The following is a 26191-nucleotide window of genomic DNA, read 5'->3' on the forward strand; positions in this document are numbered from 1 at the left end:
ATTGATTCATTTATTGATGGACTTGGGTTGCTTCCATATCTTGCTATTATAAATAATGCTGCAGTAAACATAGGGACACGTATATCTTTGAATTAGTATTTTTGCTTTCTTTAAGTAAATACTCAGTAGTGGAATTACTGGATCATAAGGTATTTCTCTCAATTTTTTGAGGAACAGGCATACTGTTTCCACAGTGGCTGTACCAGTTTATGTTCCTACCAACAGCACACGAGGGCTCCTTTTCTCCACATCCTCCCCAACACTTGTTATTTCTTGTTTTTTTGATTTTAGCCATTTTAACAGATGTTAAGATTATATCTCATTGTGGTTTTGATTTGCATTTCCCTGATTAGGGATGTTGAGCATCTTTTAAAATTACATGTTTTAAATCTTTGTTACTCCCTCCAACCTTTTTTTTGGGTGCAGATTATTTGTGGAAGAAACCAGGTCATTTGACATATAAATTTCCCAGCTTGGATTTTGCCAGTTGCATCCCCATTGTGCAGTTGAAAATAATTTCTCTGCATTTTCTATAAATCGGTGGCTAGATGTAGAAGCTTGTTATTCCAGATTGCTTTTTTCTTTTTTTTTGGCATGACTACTTCATAGTTGTGTATCCTCCCACTAAGAGGCATACAGTGGTTGTTTCTCTTATGCTTTTAGAAGCCACTGGTACTCAATACCTAGATCCATTTATTCATTAGGTGTTGAAAAATGATTTTTTAAAATTTATTCATTTCTTTTTCGTGTATTGGCTTGAATGTATTTACAAAGAAAACTTACCCCATTTTCAGTAGGCCCTTCAGCTACTCTTCTCTCTGTGCTTTGTGTTTGTTTCCTTTGATTCAGTTCTTTGAATGAATAAACTTTCCATCTCCTGATAGGATATACAAATAGCATAGATAGAAGATGTGACTAGGGATCCAACTGTCCTTTTATACAGACTTCCACATTACTCTATTTTTCGAGCTCACCTGACGTCTGTCTTTGAGTTTGGTGCCGCCAATTCTTCAGTCTTTTGGGGTTCTGTGGGACAAATGGGTTGCTTCTCATCATTTTTTTCTGCTGGGTTTAAGTTTAATCTTCTTCCCCATTTTACAAGTGTTTATTATTCTTTCAGCTGCTTTCCATTTTCAAATATTGTGCTTTGGAGTTTCATGTATACTCTAGTATGATTGAAGATGGAGTGTATTTTAAGGTTTTTCTTTTTGTTTTAGCATGAGAAGGAGCAGAGAATCTTCATTTTGCTCTTTTATTAAACTTCTCATCACATTTCCCTTCTCATTTCTATCCAGGGCTCCAAATACCATCACTATTTTCCTGACTTCAAGTCTTTACTTCCAGACCTGATTTTCTTTCTGAGCTGTGCATCTTTTTTTCCAACAACTTCCTAGATTTCCTGATTAGTGTTCCCCAGATATTTGCAGTTTTATTCTTTTCAATGGACCAAGTTTTGTGCCATTGGTTTTCTCTGTTGTATGCTTTTCTTTCATTGATTTTTTTTTATTTTTCTTTTACTTCTCTCCTCCCCCCCAACATGAGATGGATATTTAATTTATTAACTGTTGTCTTCTCTCCCGCCCCCGAGGATCTGTACTCCACGTTTTACATCCAACTGATGAAATAAAAATGACATCTAGGATTTTTCTTATTTCAATCCCTGATGTGACCCTGTATTCACTACAGTGCCTTTTTTTGTTCCTTTTTAAAATTGAGCTATAGTTGACACATAACATAATTTAGTTTCAGGTATACAGTGTAATGATTCAATATTTGTATAAATTGCAAAATAATCACCACTGTGAGTTTAGTTAACATCTGTCACCATACGTAGTTATAAATTTTTTTCCCTTGCGATAAGAACTTTTAAGATTTACTCTTAGTGGGTGCACCTGGGTGGCTCAGTCGTTAAGCGTCTGCCTTCGGCTCAGGTCATGATCCCAGGGTCCTGGGATCGAGCCCCACATCAGGCTCCCTGCTCAGCCGGAAGCCTGCTTCTCCCTTTCCCACTCCCCCTGCTTGCTTTCCTGCTCTTTGCTATCTCTCTCTCTGTCAAATGAATAAATAAAATCTTAAAAAAAATTTTACTCTTAGCAACTTTCAAATATGCAATACAGTATGACTAACTATAGTCACTATGGTGTACATTACATCCCTGAGACTTATTTATTTTATAAGTTTGTATTTTTCCTTTCACCCATTTAACCCATTCCCATTCCTCACCTCTGGCAACCGCCCATTGGTTTTCTCTATCTGTGAGCTTTGGTTTTTTTTGTTGTAGTTTTATTAGATTCCACGTATAAGTGAGATTGTACAGTATTTGTCTTTTTCTGACTTATTTCACCTAGCATTATGCCCTCAGAGTCCATCCATGTTGTCACAGATGGCAAGATTGTATTCTTTTTTATGGCTAAATAATATTCCATTTTGTGTGAGTATGTATAGACACACACACACACTAAATTGTCTTTATTTATCCATTGATGGTCACCTAGGTTGTTTCCATATCTCGGTTGTTGTAAATAATGCTACAGTAAGCGTGGGGATATATATATCTCTAGTTAGTGTTTTTGTTTTCTTTGGATAAATACTCAGAAGTGGAATTGTTGGATTGTGTGTGGTAGTTCTTTTTTTTTTTTTTTTTTTTGAGAGAGACTGTTTATTTGACAGTGAAAGAGCACAAGCAGGGGGAGTGGCAACAGGAGAGGAAGAAGCAGGCTCCCCGCTGATCAAGGCACCCGATGCGGGGCTCGATCCCAGGACCCTGGGATCATGACCTGAGCTGAGGGCGGACACTTAACCGACTGAGCCACCCAGGCGCCCCTGTATGGTAGTTCTGTTCTTAATTTTTTGAGGAACCTCCATACTGTTTTCCATAGTGGCTGTACCAATTTAAATTCCCAGCAACAGTACACAAAAGTTCCCTTTTCTCCACATCCTTGCCAATGCTTGTTATTTCTTGTGTTTTTGATAATAGTCATTTTGACAGGTGTAAAGTGATAGCTCATTGTGGTTTTGATTTGCATTTCTGTGATTATTAGTGATGTTGAGCATCTTTTTATGTACCTGTTGGCCATCTGTATATCTTTGGAGAAATGTCAGTTCAGATGTTCTGCTCATTTCTTAATCAGATTTTTTTTGTTGTGTTATTGAGTTGTATGAATTTTTTAACACTTTTAAAAAAGATTTTATTTGTTTGAGAGAGAGGTTCAGCAGGGGAGAGGGGCAGAGGGACAGGGAGAAGCAGGCTTTCTGCTGAGCAGAGAGCCCGATGTAGGGCTCAATCTCAGGATCCTGGAATCATGACCTGAGCCGAAGGCAGACACTGAACCTACTGAGCCACCCAGGCACCCCCATATTTTGGTTATTAACCCCTTACTAAACACATGATTTGAAAATATTTTCTCCCATTCAGTAGGTCACCTTTTCATTTTGTTGATGGTTTCCTTTGCTGTGCAGAAGCTTAGTTTTGATATAGTTCCACTTGTTTATTTTTGCTTTTGTTGCCTTTGCTTTTGGTGTCACATCCAAAAAAAATCATCACCAAGACTGGTATCAAGGAGCTTACTGCATGTGGTTTCTTCTAGAAGTTTTATGGTTTCAGGTGTTATGTTCATATCTTTAATCTATTTTTAAGTTAATTTTTGTGAATGGTATAAGATAGTGGTCCAAATCCATTCTTTTTCATATGGTTGTCCCGTTTTTCCCAATACCATTTATTGAAGAGACCATCTTTCCCCAGTGATACATTCTTAGTTCCTTTGTCTTAAATTAGTTGACAAAATATTTGTGGATTTATTTCTGAGCTCTGTTTTGGTCCATTGATGTATGTGTCTCTTTTTATGCCAGTACCATATTGTTTTGATTACTATAGTTTTGTAATACAGTTTGAAATCAGGAAGTGTAATGTCTAACTTTGTTCTTCTTGTTCTCAAGATTGCTTTGGCTATTCTGGCTTTTTGTGGTTCCAAACAAGTTTTAGGATTGTTCTTTTTTTTTAAAATGTTTTATTTATTTATTTGACAGAGACACAATGAGAGAGGGAACACAAGCGGGGGGAATGGGAGAGGGAGAAGAGAGAAGAACCTGCTCTGCAGGAAGCCTGATGCGGGGCTCGATCCCAGGACCCTGGGATCATGACCTAAGCCGAAGGCAGATACTTATTGACTGAGCCACCCAGGTGCCCCTAGGATTGTTCTTTTTCTGTGAAGAATGCCATTAGGATTTTGATGGGGTTGTATTTGAATGTGTATGTAGATTGCTTTGGGTAGTATGGACATTTTAGCATTATTCTTCCGGTCCATGGGTATGAACTATATTTATTTGTGTCTTCTTCATTTGCTTTCATTGAGCGTTACAGTCTTAGTGCACAGATACTTCATCTCTTTGGTTAAATTTATTCCTAGGAATTTTTTTTTTTGGTGCAATTGTAAATGGAATTGTTAGTTTTTCTTTCTGATAGTTTATTATTAGTGTATAGAAATACAACAGATTTTCATATATTAACTTTGTATCCTGCACGTTTACTGAATTCGCTTATTAGTCCTAACAGTTTTTTGGTGGAGTCCTAGGGATTTTCTATGTATAATATCATGTCATCTGCAAATAGTGACGGGTTACTTCTTCCTTTCTAATTTGAATTCCATTTCTTTCTTTGGGCTGATTGCTGCAGCTATTGCTTCCAATACTATGTTGAAGAAGATGGGTGAAAGAGGGCATCCTTGTCTTGTTTCTGATCTTAGAGGAAAAGTTTTCAACTTTTCACTGCTGAGTATGATGTTAGCTGTGGGTTTGTCATATATGGTCTTTATTATGTTGAAGTGTGTTCCCTCTATACTCACTTTGTGAGAGTTTTATTATAAATGAATGTTGACTTTTGTCAAATGCTTTTTTGGCATCTGTTGTGGTGATCATATGATTTTTGTCCTCTTTGTTAATGTGGTGTATCACATTGACTTTCATGGATGTTGAAGCATCTTGTATCTGTGAAATCAATCCCACATAATCATGGTGTATGATTCTTTCGAAGTATTTTTGAATTCAGCTTACTAATATTTTGTTGAGGATTTTTGCATCAGTGTTGATCAAGAATATTACCCTGTAAATTTCTTTTGTTGTAGCATCCCTTTCTGGTTTTAGTATCAGGGTAATACTGATCTCGTAAATGAGTTTGGAAGTGTTCTCTTTTTTCTGTTTTTTGGAAGAGTTTGAGAAGATTCTTTGAATGTTTGGTAGGATTCACCAGTGAAGATGTCTGGTTTTGGACTTTTGTTTTTTTGGGAGTTTTTTGATTACTGATTTAATCTCCTTACTGATAATTGGTATGTTTAGATTTTCTGTTTCTTCACGATTCAGTTTTGGTAGGTTGTGTGTTTCTAGGAATTTATTTCTTTTAGGTTGTCCAGTTTATTGGTTTATAATATTTATAGTAATCCTTTGTATTTCTGTGGTATCAGTTTTAATGTCTCCTTTTTCATTTCTGATTTTATTTTATGGTTTTATGGGTTTTTTTTTTTTATTGACCTATAGTTGACACACAACATTACATTAGTTTTGGGTGTACAGCAGCGATTCCACAACTTCATACATTATGCTCTGCTCACCACAAGTGTAGCTGTTGCTGTACACTGCTATTACAATATCATTGACTGTATTCCCTATTCTGTACCTTTTATCTGTGATTTATTCATTTCTTAATAAATACTTCTACTGGAGTATTAGATTTTTTGTCATTGATGCTGAATGTTAAATGGGATAAATAGGAATATCATCAAACTTCTTAAGGAAAATATTTTCAACATCAAATTCTGTATCCAGGAAACAGTCCTTTGTGAGTTTAGGATTGAGATACATAAAGGCTCAGAAAATTTACCTGTGGAGGTTCCTGGATGACACAGTTGGTTAAGTGTCTGACTGTTGGTGTCAACTCAGGTCATGAGCTCAGGGTTGTGGGATTGAGCCCCCTATCAGGCTACACACTCAGTGCGGAGTCTGCTTAAGACTGTCTCGCCCTTTCTCTCTGCACTCCCAGCCCCCTGCACTTGCTCTCACCTGCTCGCTTTCGCTAAAATTAAATCTTTTAAAAATGTACGTGTATACATCCTTTAATTGCAAGCCCTTTCTACAGCAAAAGAGTATGCAATCAAGAAAATAGAGTGATAAGAGAAGCTTTGAAGATGATAAGGCCTAGAGAGTAATCAGTGCAGAGTGGTGCAGGAACTTGGAGAGCTCTAGAAGTAAGAGTTACCTGTAGAGGAAAGAAAGGTTTGGAATTATTCTTGACAATTTAAAGGTTTTACTTACTTGTTTGAGAGAGGGAGAGACAGAGAGAGCTTGAGCAGAGAGAGGGGCAGAGGGAGAAGGAGAAGCAGATTCCCTGCTGAGCAGGGAGCCTGACGTGCGCCTTGATCCCAGGACCTGAGATCAAGACTGCTGAAGGCAGATGCTTAACTGACTGAGCCACCCAGGCGCCGTATTCTTGACAGTTTGAAACAGAGGAAATAAAGGAACACATTAATAAGCAATTACAGGAAAAATAAAAAGTTTAATAAGAAAGATTGTTTAATGAGAATGTGCCATTTAGCTTTGCAGTGATTAATATTTACAGGTTTTTTTAAAAAAGATTTTATTTATTTGACACAGAGAGACACAGCTAGAGAGGGAACACAAGCAGGGGGAGTGGGAGAGGGAGAAGCAGGCTCCCCATGGAGCAGGGAGCCCGATGCGGGGGCTCAATCCCAGGACCCTGGGATCATGACCTGAGCTGAAGGCAGATGCCTAATGACTGAGCCACTCAGGCACCCCATATTTACAGGTTTAATTAGCTAAAAAACAGTATTGATTTAATGAAATTAGTTCAATAAGATTGTAGAGGTTGGGAATTGTTAGTTATGATTTTTTATAAGTCAGATGTGAAATAGATCGATTAAAAAGAGAAATGTGCACATGATTTAGAACTATGGAGGTACCTCCCAGAATAAATAGCTGAAAGAGTTAAGATTAGCACCAGCCTCTGGAGAGCAGGATTGGGATGTGGGAAGGGATGGGTGGGCAACTATTGCATTTTGTTTTAAACCTTTCTATCTACTTGAATTTTTAAAAGTATGCATTGTTATGTTTTTATAATTTCTAAAACTAAGAATTAGAGTAGAGCCATCAAGCTGCCTGCTTTATGATTTCTGTTCTCTTGGTCTGACCCTCGTCCCCTTTGATGTTCTACTTTCAAGGAAACCTCAACCAGGAAGAATTCAACCAGCCCCAAGCTTCATTTTACTTATACCTTCTGCGAGAGAGAAAAGAGAATTCTTTCCTCATAGCTTTAATGCGGGCCCAAGCTTCAGTAGATTGCCTTCTGCTTGTACCTGGGCCCTACTTTGGCCCTGCATGGCCTCATGAATTTAACTATATCTTTGTGAAAGATTCCAGCAAAAGTGGCACTGTTGTTAGGTTCCATTGTCATTCACATGTGATTCACCCACACATGTACTACTTTTCCCAGAGAAGGGAAGAAATTGTGGGAAGGAGCCTGGGATAAATGGCAGCTTTTACTTTTCAAGAGATGAGATTGGTTGGGACCTGAGGCAGATAAAAGGTTAAGATAGCAGCAGAATCGATATTTTCTTCTCATTCACAGCAGTGCCTGTCATTTCCTGTGGTTGCATACTCGTTTGATTTTTTTGGACTGGGGTGAATCAGTGAGAGGAGTGCTCCAGTGGGGGGTGGCAGTGCAAAGTGAGACTAGGTTTTCCTTCCTTTACTGCCAAGTGGAACTTCATGGGTTGGAAGAGTAGTGGCAGGGGTACTTAGAGACATGGTTGTGGTGGATCAGTCGTGGCTGATTGGGTTGTCAGAGAGGAGAAGGGAAACTCAGCAGCAGAGGGATGAAAGTTCCTACTGGGAAGATGAGTCCTATGTTGGGGTAGTGGCATTTGGCTCTTTAGAGATTGCCTTTAATTACCAGTTATTACTGGTAATTTACTGATTATTTATTGTGTTCCTAATACATTCTGGGCACTAGGCTAGGTTCTGGGGAAGGAGCAGTAAACAAAATGGGACAATCATTTTCCCCCTCAGAATACAAACTGTTTAGGGAGTGGGGAGTAGATGAAGATAAGTAAGTAGGCAAATAGAATAGAGTGTTAGAAGAATATTGATGGGAGAACTAGCGCACACTAGAGAGCATTTAACCTGAATTTGGTGGGTGGGGTTGAATCAGGAAAGGAGCCTTAAGAAGGAAGGTCTAGCTGATTCTTCCCTATCAAAATCTTGGGCTCTGAAGAGAGGGATCTTGACTCTCTTATTCACCAGGCCTAGAACAGATACTCATTAAATTTATTGAAGGAAAAATAATTAAACTGAGAGTGAATTTCTTCATATTTCTTCTGGCAGAAGAAATATTTAATTTATTGAGAAATTATACTATATCAAGTCCTCAACCCATGTTTTTTAATATTGGCCTCATAGTAGTCCTCAGAGATTGTTGCAGACAGATGAAATTGACTATGGTCTTCCATGTAATAATCAGATAGTTTTCTTGTTAGCTGGGGGAATAAATTGGAGAAGAAAAAGGACCACACTATTTGAATTATGCATCTAATTCCCAAGTTCCTGAATTAGGGTCTTATTTATTGTGGGAGTAGTAAACCAAGAAAGAAGTAGCTTGAACTCCTGGTCTTCCATTTGGTTTCAAGGGAGGAAACTTTTTCCAGGCTATCTCTCTTAAGATGGATATCAGTAGCAGTGAAGAAAAAAATGCTTCTCTAAGTAGTAGTATTATAGATAGAAATATTATTTTTAGATAGAAATATTCTTTATATGTGTGTTGTCAAATAGTAAAAGCAGATAGCAAATAGTGATCATGGTTGTGGCCATTATGGAAATATGACTTGATTCTTGCTATTTTGTTAATCTGTATTGTATGGTATGAGGAGTTGATGTAATTGAGTCAGATCTTAGTAACAGAAAAAAGTATACTACATCATCACAAGTCTCTGGTCAGGACATGTCCAGTTTCCCCAATTCTCAGTCAGATCTCTATTCTCACTTACCAATTGTCTTAACATACCCACTTGAAAATACTTAATATATGTCCTTGTAAAATATATGGTATTATATATGTATGTTTTCAGTTTGCATAAATGATAATTGTGCTATAAATTTCGTTCTGCTTTCAACAACACATTTGCAGGATTTTTACATTTTGTATGTACGCTCTGCTTCTAAGATGATAACAACATTCTTTTTCTGTGTAGAAAGCATCTTTTTTTTTTTTAATTCAATTAGCCAACATATAGTACATCATTAGTTTCAGATGTAGAGTTCAATAATTCATCAGTTGTCATAACAATATTCTATATTTTCTAGTTATGTTTCAAGTTTTACATTTATTTTAATGTCTTTAATCCATCTATAATTCGCCTTTTTTTTTTAAAGATTTTATTTATTTATTTGAGAGAGAGTGAGAGAGAGCATGAGAGGGGAGAGGGTCAGAGGGAGAAGCAGACTCCCCACTGAGTGGGGAACCTGATGTGGGACTTGATCCTGGGACTCCAGGATCATGACCTGAGCTGAAGGCAGTTGCTTAACCGAGCCACCCAGGCGCCCCTATAATTCACCTTTTTGTGTATTGTGAATTAGGAGGACAGCTTCTCCTCCATTTAAGTGAATCATTTTCCCCAGTACTATTTACTAAATAATATGTCCTTTCTGTACTGATTTGTGGTGCTACTTTTGTCATATATCCACTTGCCTTAAATAAAACTGTTTTGTTGGAGATACCTATTCTGTTGTAATAATCTTATTGTCTGTTCTTTACCTGTATGGAATAGTTTTTCTCTAGAATGTGTCATAGTATTTGGTAGGGCGAGTCTTCCCCTCCTTCTTTGTTCTTCTTTTAGAAGTTGACTTAACTATTCTATGGATTTTTAGTTTAGTTTAGTGGGGTTGTTTGTTTTGTTTTGTTTTGTTTTTTTTACAAATTTTATAAAACGTTTGACCTAAAAAACTCCTGCTTCAATTAATTGGAACTGCACTGAATTTATACACTAAAGGTTATCTGCCAAATAGAGTGAAATTTAACTTTAACTCGGTTGGGAGAAGCAACAATATTACAGACACTCTTAACATTATGTAAAATGAAAAGTTGTGGACTAGAGATTGGGCGTTAGGAAGAACATGAGCACGTTACATAACCCAACAACAGAGGTTGGGAGTACACAGCTTAAAAAAGGGGCATGCAAACCAACTCCTTTATTTGTTTTGGTTTTCTGTTTAAATTTTCTCTGGTCTGACTTCTTAAAAAGGCAAGGCAGCCTGGATGCAAGATGAGACATACAGCTTTGTAGTTACTGACCAGAGTCAACTGAACACCCACAAGTACTGATCCCCCTATCAAAAAGTCTTTGTCATGGCACTTTTATAGTGTATGAGCTGGAAGAAGTATTTCCAGCATGTATAACAAAGTGTTATTATTCATACTATATAAAGTGCTCTTAAGTCATTATGAAAAAGATGAACATTTTAGTTTAAAAAAAAAGGCAGAGAATATCTGCTGTTTCCAGAAGACATACAAATTAACAAACCTATGGAAAAAATCCTTCTCTAATAATAATAGAACTGTAGATAGAAATATTTTGTGTGTGTGTGTGTGTGTGTATGTATTGTCAAGTAGCAAAAGGATAAATACTATTGGTGAAGGAATGGGCCTTCAAGTGCTGTTCTGGTAGTGTCAGTGATATTACTTTTTTAAGATTCATTTGACATTGTCACTTAAAATATATACATAATGTAGGTTGGGGAATGGGGTGTTTAAATGAAATAGTATTGGTCATGAGATGATAATACCTGGATGGTGAATAGTTTGTTATGCTTGTTTAGTTTGCATGTTTGTAATTTTCTACAGCAAAAAAGAAAAATGTGTATATTCTTTGTTGTAGTAATTATTCTCTGAATTTTTCTTGTGTAGTAGCAGGAATACTTAAAAAAATAAAAGAAAGGATGAGGTTTATATTGCTTGTAATAGTAAAACAATGGAAACATACTAAATGTTCCTCAGTTGGATAGTAGTTGGAGAGTAGCTTAGCATTTGAAGAAAAAATTATCTTACATACTTTTGTTTTATACTTATATAGATGAATATTACATTGTCCAAGGTAAATTATTGTGTGAGGAAAGTTATAGAAGAGTATATGTAATTTCCACTCTTTAAATTAAAACATTTGTATGAATTATGTCTGTGTATGTGGTATATACATAAGAAAAGTCAGGAGATTAACAGTTCTTTTGTGGGAGAAAGTAGCATGGGGAATTTTCACTTTTCACTCTTTCTGTATTATTTATTTTACTCTTATGGTTACCTTTAATCAGAAGGGAAATAATAAATTCTAAAATTAGAAAAACTAATTTGGCTTCTAATAAAGGTCACATTCTAGAGAGGAGGGAAGTAATCAGTGACAGTAATGGGAGAAATTACCTTGTGGGGGATAAATGTACAGAGTTTATCTTGGTTATGTTTGAGTTATGCTATCATTGGTCATTTTCTTTATTTTTTGTAAGTTTGGGCAGAAAATTTTAAATGAATAAGACTTTATAAATACCTGTTTATTAATGCAGTTTTATATATGATTTATGTTCATGTTTATGTGAATAAAAGATTGGTGTGTATTTGTTGTATGTGAATTAGATTCTATTGTTTATTCAGAACAAAACAGATTATTTGTGCATGCAGTCATTTTTAGAAATCATTTAACTCTTTAAATATAGATTTTTCTTGAATTGAGCTTGAACTTTATAAATTCCATATGACCTTTCTGCCTTTTATGTATCATGCCTTAGGCAGAGTATTGAGGATACAACTGTGAAGAGTAAGACAGACACATTCCCTGTTTTTGGTGGAGTGTTTGGGTGAGGGAATGGTGATGTGTGTTGCAGTGGGCTGAAAAATGGGGAAGACTATAGTAGAGAGAGAGTTAAGAGTGTATAAATTTCCTCCAAAGGTTTGGCTGTGAATGGGAGGAAAGAAATAGGAGTGGTGGAAGGGAGCAGGGAGCATGAGGGATCAGGGGAATTTTAGTTTTCTTTTTCCTCAAAGATCCTTACAACATTTTAAGAGAGTAAGGTGGGAGACCATCGTGAAAAAAAATTTGTTGAAGCAATAGCACAACATACAAAACCAATCTGGGAATGGTTGCAGTTTTGATTTTTGTACATTTACCAGTCTGGAATTGGAAGATTCTAGGTCCCAGTAGCCACCTTGGCATTCTGTTGAAGTCATCTTTCATGTATAATTAATTATGTTGTTCAGGCTTTGGTTAGTTTCTTTAAGGAAAGCAAAATCCCTCAAGTGACCCCTGGATTTATAGTTTTCCAGAAAGTGCTTGCTGCTAGAATCATTTCAATATTGTGATGAAAGCATTAAATTGTTTTTGTGTCTGGAGAAAGAAGGTTCTCAGCCTAGCCTTGAGCACTCCTGTTGGTAAAATTAATGGTAGATTCATCCTCCATTTTTACTTCTCTCTGGCACTTGTCTTGTCAGACTTTTAACCCCTTATCATACTAAATGCCTTTTCCTTACAGCTGTCTATGGCAGACACATTCCCTTTATTTAGATATATGGCAACATATATTCCTTTATTTGGAGCATGGTTCTCACAGTGTGATCCATGGATCCTGGCAGGAGTCTGAAAGGTCAAAATTATTTTCATAATACTTAGATGTTATTTGCCTTTCTCATTGTGTCTGTACAAATGGCATGAAAACAGTGGTCAAACTGCTGTGCGCCTTAGCAAGAAACAAGGCAGTATTCTTCATTGTTGAGTACACACAGTAAAAAAACAAAAACCAAAAAAAACCCCAGAACCCACCAAAATGCACGCATACACAGAAAGCCCTATTTTACTTAAGAATATTCCTGATGTGAAACTTTTTTCAGTAAAAATTGTTTTTACTAAACTTTAACTTTGAGTTTATATATTTTTAAAAAATTTATTTATTTGAGAGAGAGAACACGAACAGGGGGAGGGGCAGAGGGAGAAGCAGCCTCCCTCCTGAGTAGGGAGCCCGACGCGGTGCTCCATCCCAGCACGCCAAGATCATGACCTGAGCTGAAGGCAGATGCTTGACTGAGCCACGCATGCGCCCCTGAGTTTTAGATTTTTAATGTCATGTGTGATGAAATAGGAAGTATAGATAGGATATTTATGTCATTATTTGAGTTGTCAGCTGAAGTAGCAGCTTTTTCATGGAATACCATTTTTACTTGAAACAGTGACTAACATGGATATTTGGCAGATATTTCCTTGAAGTGACATACTTCACTTACATTTACTTTCTTATTTACCATTTTTGGTTTTCTTCATTTGTTCCTATGGGTTGATATAACTAGCTGGTGTCATTTCTTTACTTTAATACAATTTTTTTCCCCACCACCGCCTTTGTGCTGTTATTGTCAAATATGTTAAAGGCCTTATAATCAATTATACACATATTGTTCATATATTTGAGTTAGAAGAAATATGCATTTATACTGTCTTTTATAATTAATTACCTTTACCAGTGCTCTGTGTTTTTTTTTTTTTGGTGTGTTGATTTGTATTTCTACTTTGATTTACTGGCTTTCAACCTTATTAAGAACTTCCTTTAGTTATTTCTTGTAAGGTGGCTCTGCTAGCAACATTTCTGTCAGTTTTGTTTGTCCTAGATTATCTTTATTTTGCTTTCATTTTTGAAAGGCAATTTTGCTGGGTATAAGATTCTAGGTTGACAGTTTTTTCTTTCAGCACTTTGAATGTAGGATCTTGCTGCCTTCTGGCCTTCGTTGTTTCTGATGAGAAGTTAATCTTACTGGAGTTTCCTTGTACGTGATGAGTTCTTTTTCTCTCTTTCAGCATTTTTACTGTGGTAACTCTGGGTATAGGTCACTTTGCCATTTGTCCTACTTGGAGTTTGTTGAGCTTCTTGGATGTGTAGATTAATGGTTTGCAGCAAATTTGGGAAGATATCGATCATTATTCCTTTGGATATCTTTAAAATGTAGTATGTCTTTCATTACTGGAGGGTAGGTAGGTAGAGGGGTGGGTTAAATCAATGATAGGGCACTTGTGAAGTGGGTGTTGTATGTAAGTGATGAATCACTAAATTCTGCACGTGAAACTAATATTACACTGTGTGTTAACTAAGTAGAATTTATTTTATTTTATTTTTTAACTACCTGGAATTTAAAAACTTGAAGAAAAAAAATGTAGTGTATCTTTCAAACTGAAACCCTACTACCCCTTAAACACTAACTCTGCATGCAGACCTCCTCCTGGCCCTAGGCAACCACCATTCTGCTCTCTGTCTCTATGAATTTGATACTCTAGTTACATTATATAAGTGGAATTATATAATGTTTATTCTTTTTTGTGTGACTCCTTTTGCTTAGCATAATGTCTTCAAGGTTCATTCATGTTGAAGCTCATGACAGAATTTCCTAGGGTTTGTGTATTCTTAGGTATTGAAATTAGCTAGTCCCAGTTCCTAGGTATTGAAACTTTTTTCTTCCTCACTTGTTTTATTTTTATTTAACTTTTATACTATCTACTTTTGAATTATTGTCTGTCTAGTTTTATACATTGTTGTATGTTTAATTAGTAAAGCATCTAAGTTAAGAAAATGAAACTAAACAGTGCTTTGTTACTTTTGAGGAAAAGTTGATAGTTATGCTGTGGTTATGCTATGTTGTTTATGGAATTACTAATATACAAATTATAATGAATTTTGGAATACATAATTTTGGGGTCTTTTGCCTAAAAAAATTAATGATGTTATACCTCTCATTTGAGTATGATTTTGTGAAATTGGTGGTTCTTAATTTTTTTAAACTAGTCTTTATATTTGAGGGACTTAGGACACATTCCCATCAATAAACAAGACTTAATTCAGTAGTGGTTCCCTGTAAGGAGGTCAGGACTACTCTTCCAATGAGTTGAATATACCCAACTACCCCAAAGTCACCGGTTAGTGTGGTTTCACTACATGCGGCATAATCATTTTTATTCCTTTTCATGTGCTTATGAAATTGTGCCATGTAACTTCTTTTAGTTTATCTAAACCCAGTCATGAGATTTAAGGCATCCTTTGCTCATGACCCACTTCAACTTAGAGCTGTTATTTTGATAATAGCTGCCCTGAATATGTGTGATCTTAGAGTGATTGTTGAATCCTTGTCTCGGTAAGGGTAGGCACTGAATGAATTTTGAGAACACCTGTCATTTTCTTTTTAAAGTTATTTATTCCTAGGGAGTATTTGTGATTTGAGGTACCTATTATATTTCCTCCCAATTTAAGGTTTTTAATAAATCAAAATTTTTGATTAATATATAAAACATATCATTGGTATATAAATAAGCTCTATAAGTAAGTTAATCTTATATATGGTCTTTTATTTCCTAAACAGAGACTCTACAGGGGCAGGTAATTCACTGGTCCACAAGCGGTCTCCTTTACGTCGAAACCAAAAGACCCCAACATCCTTGACCAAGCTGTCTTTACAGGATGGACATAAAGTCAAAAAGCCAGCATGTAAATTTGAAGAGGGTCAGGATGTCCTAGCTAGATGGTCAGATGGCTTGTTTTATCTTGGAACTATCAAAAAGGCAGGTTACCTTTATATATCTTTGCTGTTTTGTGCAGTAAACTTTTAATAATTTTGAATTTAACTTCATGTTTTTGACTTACAAAGAAATCACTATAAATATTCCTCTGTATTTCAGATAAACATATTGAAACAGAGCTGCTTCATCATATTTGAAGACAGTTCTAAATCCTGGGTTCTCTGGAAGGACATTCAAACAGGCAGGTGCTACTATTTCTCTTGAACATGATTTACAGTAAAATTTGATTTTCTTTAGCCTGTCACTTTCTAGTATTTTTTGTTGAGTATAGTATATTAAGGTAACTCAGAATCACTTTTGAGGAAATGTATTCTTCATAGTCCTCAAGGAGTTATAATCTACATCATAGACCCTGAAAGAACAGGAATTATTCTTGTTAGAGTAGAGATAGACTAAAGAACAGATGCATCAGTGGTGCACATCTATGAACTATTGTTACGGCCCATCTAATAATAACTTTGAAGAAAAGTTTTTAGCCACTAATCTGGGTAACATTTTGGGCTTCAACTTAACTGTTACCTGCTTATATTAGTAAAAGTAATGTAGGGAGCTAGTATTTATTGAGGACATACTATTTGCCAGATGACTTGGGGGAAATTAAGACATGTTAAACAGGTTTAGAGTATTAGAAGTATTCATTAATAAGAATGATTTGAAATGACCATTTGATTAGGGGTTTTAATGTTTAGATGGGAAAATGAGACTATATTTGTATGCCAATGAAAGTGTATACAGGTATTGTTATAGGTATGTTTTTTGTAATGCTTCCTATTTTATTGTAATAATTTCTATAATTGCTGTATGCCCTTTGAATCTGCTAAATAAAGGTGTTGTTCTAGGTATTTCTCTCATGAAAAGTGATTTATAAATTATGAGTATTAAAAATCTGAGTATTTTAGCTGCACACCAAAGCCCTGCCTTTTTTTTTTTTAATTGAGTTAATAGGCCTGCACTAAGACCTGTGTTTCCTATCTCCTAGAAAGGAGATGTAAATTTTCTTTCCCTAAAGGGTGGTTACCTTTTTTTTTTTTTAAGATTTTATTTATTCATTTGAGACACAAAGATAGAGAAAGCATGAGCAGGGAGAGAGGCAGAGGGAGAGGGAGAAGCAGGCTCCCTGCTGAGCCAGGAGCCTGACGTGGGACTTGATTCCAGGACCTTGGGATCGTGACCTGAGCCGAAGGCAGACACTTAACCATCTGAGCCACCCAGGTGCCCCAGGGTGGATACCTTTCTAAAGTATTTAGTGATTGGGTTTTTAATTTGAATCCCAAGTGGAACTCTATGGTAGGTTACTACTGTGTGTTCTATTTCTTGATTTCACTCTTAATCTTTTTTAAAGAATAAGAAAGTTTTGGTAAAAGAATTAAATGTTCTAATTACCATGTACATAGTTGATACTCAGGGCTTAGCTCTTACTCTGGTAAAATGTCTTTCAAGAGAAACTTTTTATAATTCTTGGGATTGATCAGTTTAAAGTTCTGAAATTACGTTTTGAATCTGAAATTGAGGAGTCAGTGAGAAAAGGGATAGGAGAAGGATCGGACATCTCCAACAGTAGTTATATTGAGCAGATTTTGTTACCCTGCATACAGAATTATCTTTTTTTCTTAGTTTGTAAACATGGGTCTGTCTTTGTGGTAGGACTGAAACATGTTATACTGCTTCTGTTCCCCTATTAGTTATGAGTCCCTTTCAACTTTTCAGGGTTCTTGCAGGTTAAATACACATTTATTTGTCTGTCTCCCCCCCACCCCCAATCCATTCCTTCCTTCCTTGCAGACAGGAAGAAGAAAGCCAGTCATACATATAGAAAGTTGTGAAAGTGAAGGGTACTGTCCAACATGTGTTCCACCCAGTATTATCAGTTTAGTGGTGTGTGATTGTTTTTGCTCACTGGCTTTTTTTATTATCCTTAGAATTGAAAAAAGAATTGCTCCTTGGCTATTTAACTCTTTTTTAAAAAAGATTTATTTATTTGAGAGAGTGGGAGAGAGAGAGAAAGTGTGTGCACACGCATGGGGGGGAAGGGGGAGAGGGAGAGAGAAACTCAAGGAGACTCTGCACTGAGTGCAGAGCCCGATGCAGAGCTTGATCCCATGATCCTGAGATCATGACATGAGCTGAAACCAAGAGTCCTATGTCTAACTGACTGCACCATCCAGGCACCCCTATTTTACTCTTTATAGCACCCAGAAAATAGCGCACATGTAATTGGAGTTGCTATAGAATGAGGAAGTGAAACTGAATACTGCATTAATGGCAGATTTCAGTGTGGAGAGTAGCTTCAGTAATTTTCTTTCTATAAGAAACCTGCTAACAATATATATATATCATAATAACTTAATAAATTGGACTAATTTCACCCATTTAATAAGATTATTTTTTTAAGATTTTATTTGTTTATTTGTCAGAGAGAGAGCGCAAAGCAGGGGGAACGGCAGGTAGAAGGAGAAGCAGGCTTTCCCGCTGAGCAGGGAGCCTGATGTGGGGCTCGATCCCAGGACCCTGGGATCATGACCTGAGCTGAAGGCAGACGCTTAACGACTGAGCCGCCTAGGCGCCCCTATTTGTTTATTTTTTTAAGATTTTATTTATTTATTTGACAGAGCACAAGCAGGGGGAGCAGGAGAGGGAGAAGCAGAGGGAGAAGCAGGCTCCCTGCTGAGAAGGGAGCCCAATGGGGGGCTTGATCCCAGGACCCTGGGATCATGACCTGAGCCTAAGGCAGACGCTTAATGACTGAGCCACCCAGGCGTCCCTAATAAGATTATTTTAAAAGTTTATGTAAATAAACTTATGTAGAGAGAGTCATATTAGTAATCAAAGACATGTGCATTATAAAAGGGAGATAGGTTAAGACAAATATATTTAGAAGGATTTTAAATTTTAACACCTAATAAGGTTTCTGTGAAAATAGTTTTTATTTTGGATATTACTTTAATAGTTGCATTAATGTTTTATATTCTTTAATCGATACTGCATACTCAGTTCTAGCAATTTATTCAAAAGAAATAATTCAAAAGTGAAAATGTTAGGTGGAAAATATTTACTGTAGTTTTATTTTAACAATAACAAAAAATTTGATATATATAAGATAAAACCCGGGGCCGTCAGTCCTTTTTCAGGGAATTGCTGATTTGGACTGAGAGGTGCCAGGCTCGATCTGGTTGCTCTCCTGACTGGAGCCGTAAACTCAGAAGCTATGCGGGCCATTTCCTTCCAAGTGTACAAGGAAGTAAACAAAGCCTGGGAGAGGTAGGGAGAGCGGACAAGAGACCAAAATAAACAAGGAAAAATGCAAAAAATGAACAAACAAAAAATTTGGTAACTTACGTACCTAGAGTAGAAGGGTAATAAAGTAAGATTGGTTATTTCTACTGGATAGAATATTATGCAGCTATTAGAAATTATAATTTTGAATATAGTGTGAGCAATACTTTTGATAGAAAAAATATTACAAAATATAGATGAAGGAAAGATCTCAGAGTGGAGAGAATATGGACTCTGGCATATCTGAATTCGAATCCTAGCCTTGATACTTTCTGAGGGTCCTTGGGTTAGTTACTTTATCTTTCTGACCTCAGTTCTTCTCTATAATAATAAGATACTTATGTAATAAGTTGTAGAATTAAACAAAATAATATATGTCAAGAACCTAACAATACTTCGCTGATAGCACAGAATAGTACCTACCTTTTTATTATTGTTGGCATATGAATATACCATGTAGTTTGTGAAATTGAGGAGAAGAGAATATTGGGAATAATGATGTTAGAGTGTTAAAATCATATTCTTAATTTTATGGAATAAAATTGTTTTTAGAGTAAAAATGCCTAAAGAAGAAATAATTTACCTATTAAGGTAAAAAATATAATTAATAACTGTGGAACACCTTAACGTTTGTTGCACTGAGATTTTGTTAGGAGACTTTATTGGACAGCGTATTTCCAGATTTCTGAAGCTGGAGATTAAATAATTGGGGTTCAGCTTCTTTCATAAGTCAATGAATAAAAAGAAATGTAGAAAGAAAGAAGTCATTGACATACCTTCTTTGCCCTTTTTCTTTAGTCTTATGATGGTAGAGAGTATAGGGTGAGTGGATACATGTATATAGGTAGATGTGTGTTCTGGAGAGTAGTTCAAGTGTTCACAAAAGATTGCATTTCCTTGCCCTCCAGGGGAGTAGCAATGTTAGATGGGAGGGACACAGGGTGCATAGAGATAGCATTTTGTGGGTAGTACTTTGTCTTGAGAAGAAATCATTATAATTTAGTGAATAAACATTGCCAATATGGGCTACCCACAGAGTCAAAAAAGTAGTTTGGTATATGAAATTCTGCTTTATTATGACTATCTTTTAATGTATATTTTAAACATTTTAGGAGCCACTGGAAGTGGGGAAATGGTCTGTACAATATGTCAAGAAGAGTATTCAGAAGCTCCCAATGAAATGGTTATATGTGATAAGTGTGGCCAAGGTAAACATTGATTTCCTTTATCAATGTTTTGATAAGTTTTATTACATACTTAATGCTCCTATTGAAGATTAATGATTAAAAATACTTTACATTGGTAACTTGAAGCTGTTATAAATTTATTCATCAATTGTAAATATATTAATGTAGGAGAATACTAAAATGCCTTCTTGAAATTGTGTTGCAGTATTTATTAATAAAATAGAATTTGCTTTATGCTTTTTTTGATATTAAGGATATCATCAGTTGTGTCACACACCTCATATTGATTCCAGTGTGATTGATTCAGATGAAAAATGGCTCTGTCGACAGTGTGTTTTTGCAACAACAACAAAGGTATCTTTTAAGTGTTTTGGGCTAAAGCCCTAAATGGAATTTGTAAGGCACTCTCAACGTAATGATTGTGTACGTTGAAAGTTTATGTGACTGAAATGAACAATCAATGCTGGGTAGAAAGAGGTGAGGCTTATTGTTTGATAATGATGCTTAAAGTGACTTGGAGCTGTCCTTGCACTTATTTTCTGATAGTGAGTGGTCTTGGAATTGGGGCAATAATTTGAAAGACAACAAAATAAAGATTATTATTAGTCAAACAGTTTGTGATATGGTAAGAAATTTAGAGTGGAGATTTCTTCAGAACTTTCAGAAGCATTTTTATGTTAAAGAATTGTATTTAAAATTTTATCCTTCATTCGTTTAAATAACTTTTTCCCTCTAATATAGAGGGGTGGTGCGCTTAAGAAAGGACCAAATGCCAAAGCATTGCAAGTCATGAAGCAGACATTACCCTATAGTGTGGCAGACCTTGAATGGGATGCAGGTCATAAAACCAATGTCCAGCAATGTTATTGCTATTGTGGAGGCCCTGGAGAGTAAGTAGTTATTTCATGCCCTGTATGTGATTTTTGTTTATATTATCTTCTTTATTTTTGTTACTGATTGTGGTGTGGGATTGATAGTGAATTGTAAATGCATGAAAGTGTCAATAAAGAAAATTAGGGGAGAAAATTTAGAGATCGTAGTTATATTCATCTGTATCGTTAGATGTTAGCTAAATAAGTGAATCTGAGTTCTAACCAAGAATGGTTAGAAATTTACCTTTAACTTCCGATCACTGGTCTTAGTTTTGCTTTTTGGAACTAAACAGATACATTTTATCTCTCTTTGAAGGTAACTCTTAAAATATTTCCATCTAGCAATCATATTTCTCACTCCCATGACTCACACCAATAGTGTAGTGTTTTTTTCCAGGTTAAAATCTCCATTATCATCAAACATTCTTTGTGACATGACTTCTAACCTCTGTCTTTGTTGCGCTCTAGGTTTTGAAAGTTACTCTTGAAATACGGTGTTATGATTAGAAAATTAGAAAATTCCAGGAGTAGTCTCACAGAATATAATTGGGCTATTAGAGTTCAGAACATTATGCTTCTGTTGTTGCAAGGAAAGATTCTATTTATTACTTCTCTTAGGTTGTCCTCTTATATTTTTTTTGCTCATTTTGGGTTTGTGGTGGTCAACTAATACCTCTTATTCTTTTTTTTTTTTTTGGTATAAGCTCATATTAAGCCAAGTTGTAAATCATGTATTTGTAGTACATTTAAAAAAATGCTGGTGAATCGTATTTCACTCTTTAAATTGTAATTATTGTTTTCTTGTGTCCTTCTTCCTCTCAGACTCAGTGTTTCTCTTAAGACAAGGGTGCTGTTTATTTTTTAAAGATTTTATTTATTTATTTGAGAGAGAGAGAGCGCATGAGTGGGGGGTGGGCAAAGGGAGAGGGATAAGCAGACTTCCTGGCGAGTGGGGAGCCAGACTCGGGGCTCAGTCCAAGGACCCTGAGATCATGACCTGAGCCAAAGGCAGACGCTTAACCGACTGAGCCACCCAGGCACCCTGACAAGGGTACTGTTTAGAATGCTGGGTTAGTCATTGTCATTAAATGTCATTAAATGACAGTCATTGTCATTAACATAGTATCTGTTCAAATGCATGTACAGAAAATGTAAAGTTTACCATGACTGGGACATAAGTTGTTCAGTGATGAAACATAAATAAATATATAGATGAATGTTTAGTTCTTCGTTCTCCCTAATCTCTAATTCTTAATGGAATTTTTTATTTGTGATTTAACATTTTTATAACAATTCTTAGTTTTTGGTCACCTGCAGATTTAAGAAACATTTGTCTAGTTTCTTTTTCACTTATAAAAGAGATACAGTGAATAAGCATAGAGAATGATCTTTTACTCATTTATACCTAGCATTTGGTTTAAAGTATTACTCAAAACAGGTAGAAACCATCATAGACATTTTATGAAGTGGATCATTCATTGTTCTTTAAGTACCATGACCACGTGAACTGTGTTTGATATTGTTAGCCACTCTAACTTTAGCAGAGGACCTAGCTAAGTACCTGGAACATAATTAGTATTAATTAGTCTTTTGATGAATGAATAACCTTACTTAATATTGGTCTTCTTGCCTTTGCCTACATATGGCTTACAGTTAATGGGGGACTTACTTTTTGAGCAAAATAATTATTGGAAGAAAAGGCATTATTTGGGTGGCAAATAAGGATATCAGTATATCAGAACCATGTACCAGCTGAAAAGAGAGGATATCCTTAGGTAGAGATTCAGTTTTAGCTTCTTCAGCTATTGGAAAAAGAACAAAACCTGTCACAAAGCCTTTATATCTGGTAGAGTCTTTGATTAGATTTATACTTAGGTTCACCAAATTTATATATAAAGTTGCTATTCTACATTCCTTTCCATTATAATGGAAAAGAATAATGGAAACACTGTGAAGATACAAAGCTGCCTGTGACTATTGGGTATATTGGGCGAACAGCTGTACACATCAGTAACCTCTGAAACTAATCTCCATTAGGGGTTGTAGAGAGTTGATGTGAAAAAAAATCCTGGGTTTGTTCTTTGACAGAGATTCTTTACTGGTCTAGGAACCAGGCTTCATAAGTTCTTGTGAATAAGGAAGGAGGGATGAAATCCTCAGTAACCTTTTTGGGAAAGAAAGAATTTCATGTTAAATATAGCAGAAATGTCATAATGTAATCATGACTATTTTGTATAATGCCACTTGGTTTTGTTTTGCTTTGTTTTTAAAACTTTACCTCAAAAGGTAGTAATTTTAATCTTAACTTTTTTTCTTATAGCTGGTATTTAAAGATGCTACAATGCTGCAAATGTAAGCAGTGGTTTCATGAGGCTTGTGTGCAATGCCTTCAAAAGCCAATGCTGTTTGGAGACAGGTGAGAAGGATACTTGAACTTTACCAATTGATATATATATTTTTAGCTTTTATACTGTAGTTATGTTTGCAGTTTCAGATTTCTAAATGTAATTACAACAATGATTTGTGAAGGAGTCATTTAAGAGGGAAAATATTGAATGATAGACTTAAATTATGCATAATTTTAAAATACACAAAATTTTTGTGCTTTTAGATGTTATTTCAGAACAGTATTAAGTGTTTAATCAGTGATTATATTTGCTCCTATTGCCCCACAATGCTCTAAACTATTCCCATTGTTACCTTCCTTTAAAAAACCTCAGGGATCCTGTGACAGAAAATTGGCAAAGGCCACAGAACCTTGATACAAAATTTATACCTTCACCGATCTAAAAAATTTACAGAAGCAGACCTAATGTGGTTTTTGGATAAGGAGAATGTGGAATAGCAGAGAGCTCTAGGAAGGAAAATGAAAGAGCACTGAACTTGGCATAAAAAACCTGGGTTTAAATGTTGGCTTATGCTGCTTACTGTCTTTCAGAACTTAGGAAGATCAGTTTATCTCCTTTTATTTTACCAGATTGTTTAGAGCATTGAGTAGAACATTGTATATGGGGGCTGTCATCACAATTCATAGTACACACAAGCCATTAGTAAAATATACCTGTGTATGAATCTCTGTGTGAACTCTGAATGTCTAATGGGTAAAAAAAAAATTGCCCTTGCCCCCATATATGAACTATTTCATTATTTGTTGTTACTAGAAAACTTTAAATCACAGTGTCATAGTTCAAATTATATTTTGCTTTGTGTATCACTCATCTATGGTAGGATATGTACTTGCTGAATATTAGCTTTAGTTGTTGAATAATTTATGTATACCTTTGATTACTCAATATGCAACTTTTCTTTTTTTCTTAGGTTTTATACATTTATTTGCTCTGTCTGCAGTTCTGGACCAGAATACCTCAAACGTCTACCATTACAGTGGTAAGTATGGACATTTCTGTTAAGGAGCAATAAAGAGCCATATTCTTAAACCTACAGGATGAAATGTTCTGTATATTATTAACTTGGTTTAAATAAAAATTTGCTTTTCTTTATACCTTGCTTTATTTCTTTTATAGATCCGTAAACATGATGTCTTTTCACTAAAGATTATCTAGTTTTATTGCTGAAATAATAAGGCCATTTGTTGTCTAATGCATAAAATGTAGCTTTACATTTCTTTTAGATTTTCAAAATTCTTATTCATGTTTTTAATTCTTTTGGGCCTTCAGAATAGCATACAGCAGAAGAGAGAGGTCTTATACCAAATATGCTGGTTTCTGTTTAGTGTAATTCTTGGGTATGGGAAGTGTGATGAATTTTGGGAGATTTCTGATAAAATGCTTATAGTAAGTACTTAGAAATTTTTATTAAATGTTATATGCATTTTAGGAAAAGATAAGATTTAACTCATGAATCAGATAAAGTGTTAAAATATCTGTTCTATGGCTTATATGTAAGTGAAATGCAAAATTTTTTATTCTAAGTTATTTTTTGTTAGAGTTACTTCCTCTTGGAATGTATTTTAAGAAATTACTCAAATACCTTTTAGTTCAAATTTACTACTCAGTATAAACAAATATTTGTTTTCCAATTATTTTCATATGTAATGATTTATTACATTGTGAATAGGACTTATGCTATTGACCCTCTGCTCACCTAAATACTTCACGTTGGATTTTTTGATTGCTGTTTTTATTTTTTAAAATGTGATTTCCTAGCAATAACCAAAAATATTGCTTTTGTATATTGTGATTATTTTTGGATTCCAGGGTAGATATAGCACACCTATGCCTTTACAACCTAAGTGTTATTCACAAGAAGAAATACTTTGATTCTGAACTTGAGCTTATGACATACATTAATGAAAACTGGGATAGATTGCATCCTGGAGAGGTAAGTGGTCTTAGAGCTAATTTCATTAGCTACTTGATGTCTTTTTTGTTTTATTTTGTTTCTGTTAAAAGCAACTAAGATACATGTATAAGTTACACATCTAAAGCAGAATTTTATTTTTAGTTCAGGGAGAAGTAACTTTGATAGCAGGGTCAGCCCTCTCATCCTCCTGGTTATTGCCTGTTAACTCAGGGAAAAATGCAGGAGGAAGTAAATTACTTGATTCTTCGATTTTCTGAAGTGAGAATCATTATAGTTAAAGATGGAAGGGAGAAATCCTTATTATTGCATATCTTACTTATGGTTCCTCTTTCTGTTTTTCTAAGTTTCTATAAATTTAAGAGATATAACCAACCCTGTTCCTTTCTCTCTTGTTGATACTCCCTTATATATATATATCTTTGACTTCCAGGAATGGGAGGACACAGTAATAGTGTTAGAATAATGAGTTAGGGAGTAAAGCTATTCTAGTTGGAGATTGTCCCCCTCATTCTGACATCTCATTTTGCTTTTCATTTGCAAAGTCTAACCACTCATGCTGGTTTACAGAGTCTTTTAAAAAAAGCAATATAAAGGTTGATGTATGTTCATTGAAAAAGATTTTGAAACAATAGACAAGCGCAAAGAAGAAAGTAACTAAAATAACTTTAATAGTTAACTTGTTTTTAGCACTTATTTTGAATTATTAAAATATAGATATTAACTACTCTTAGCTTAATGTTTTTGTTTTTTCCTTTTGAGAGTGTGGGGGTGCTGGGGAGGGGCAGAGGGAGAGGGAGAGAGAGGATCTTAAGCAGGCTCAGTCCCCAGAGTGGAGCCTGATGCTGGGGCTCTGTCTCACAAACCTGAGATCATAACCTGAGCCAAA

The 26191-nt window shown here is 35.4% G+C and overlaps 1 protein-coding gene across 5 annotated transcripts in view; it reads left to right on the forward strand.

Annotated features, from left to right (window-relative positions):
* MTF2 (metal response element binding transcription factor 2) overlaps positions 1-26191 on the forward strand; it is a 57391-nt gene that overhangs the window by 15694 nt on the left and 15506 nt on the right. For 4 of the 5 annotated variants that reach the window (XR_003523384.1, XM_027613759.1, XM_027613766.1 and 1 more), the window contains exons 2-9: positions 15434-15632; positions 15750-15831; positions 20036-20131; positions 20364-20464; positions 20852-21000; positions 23303-23398; positions 24301-24369; positions 25200-25323. Coding sequence is in view for 4 of the 5 variants with exons in the window: in XM_027613759.1 (XP_027469560.1) it covers positions 15434-15632; positions 15750-15831; positions 20036-20131; positions 20364-20464; positions 20852-21000; positions 23303-23398; positions 24301-24369; positions 25200-25323 (916 nt within the window). In the remaining variant the exon portion in view is untranslated. The remainder of the gene's footprint in view (positions 1-15433; positions 15633-15749; positions 15832-20035; positions 20132-20363; positions 20465-20851; positions 21001-23302; positions 23399-24300; positions 24370-25199; positions 25324-26191) is intronic. The other variant, XM_027613774.1, reaches the window with a different exon arrangement.

The sequence above is a fragment of the Zalophus californianus genome, chromosome 4, assembly GCF_009762305.2.
Source record: "Zalophus californianus isolate mZalCal1 chromosome 4, mZalCal1.pri.v2, whole genome shotgun sequence".
Taxonomy (NCBI): Eukaryota; Metazoa; Chordata; class Mammalia; order Carnivora; family Otariidae; genus Zalophus; species Zalophus californianus.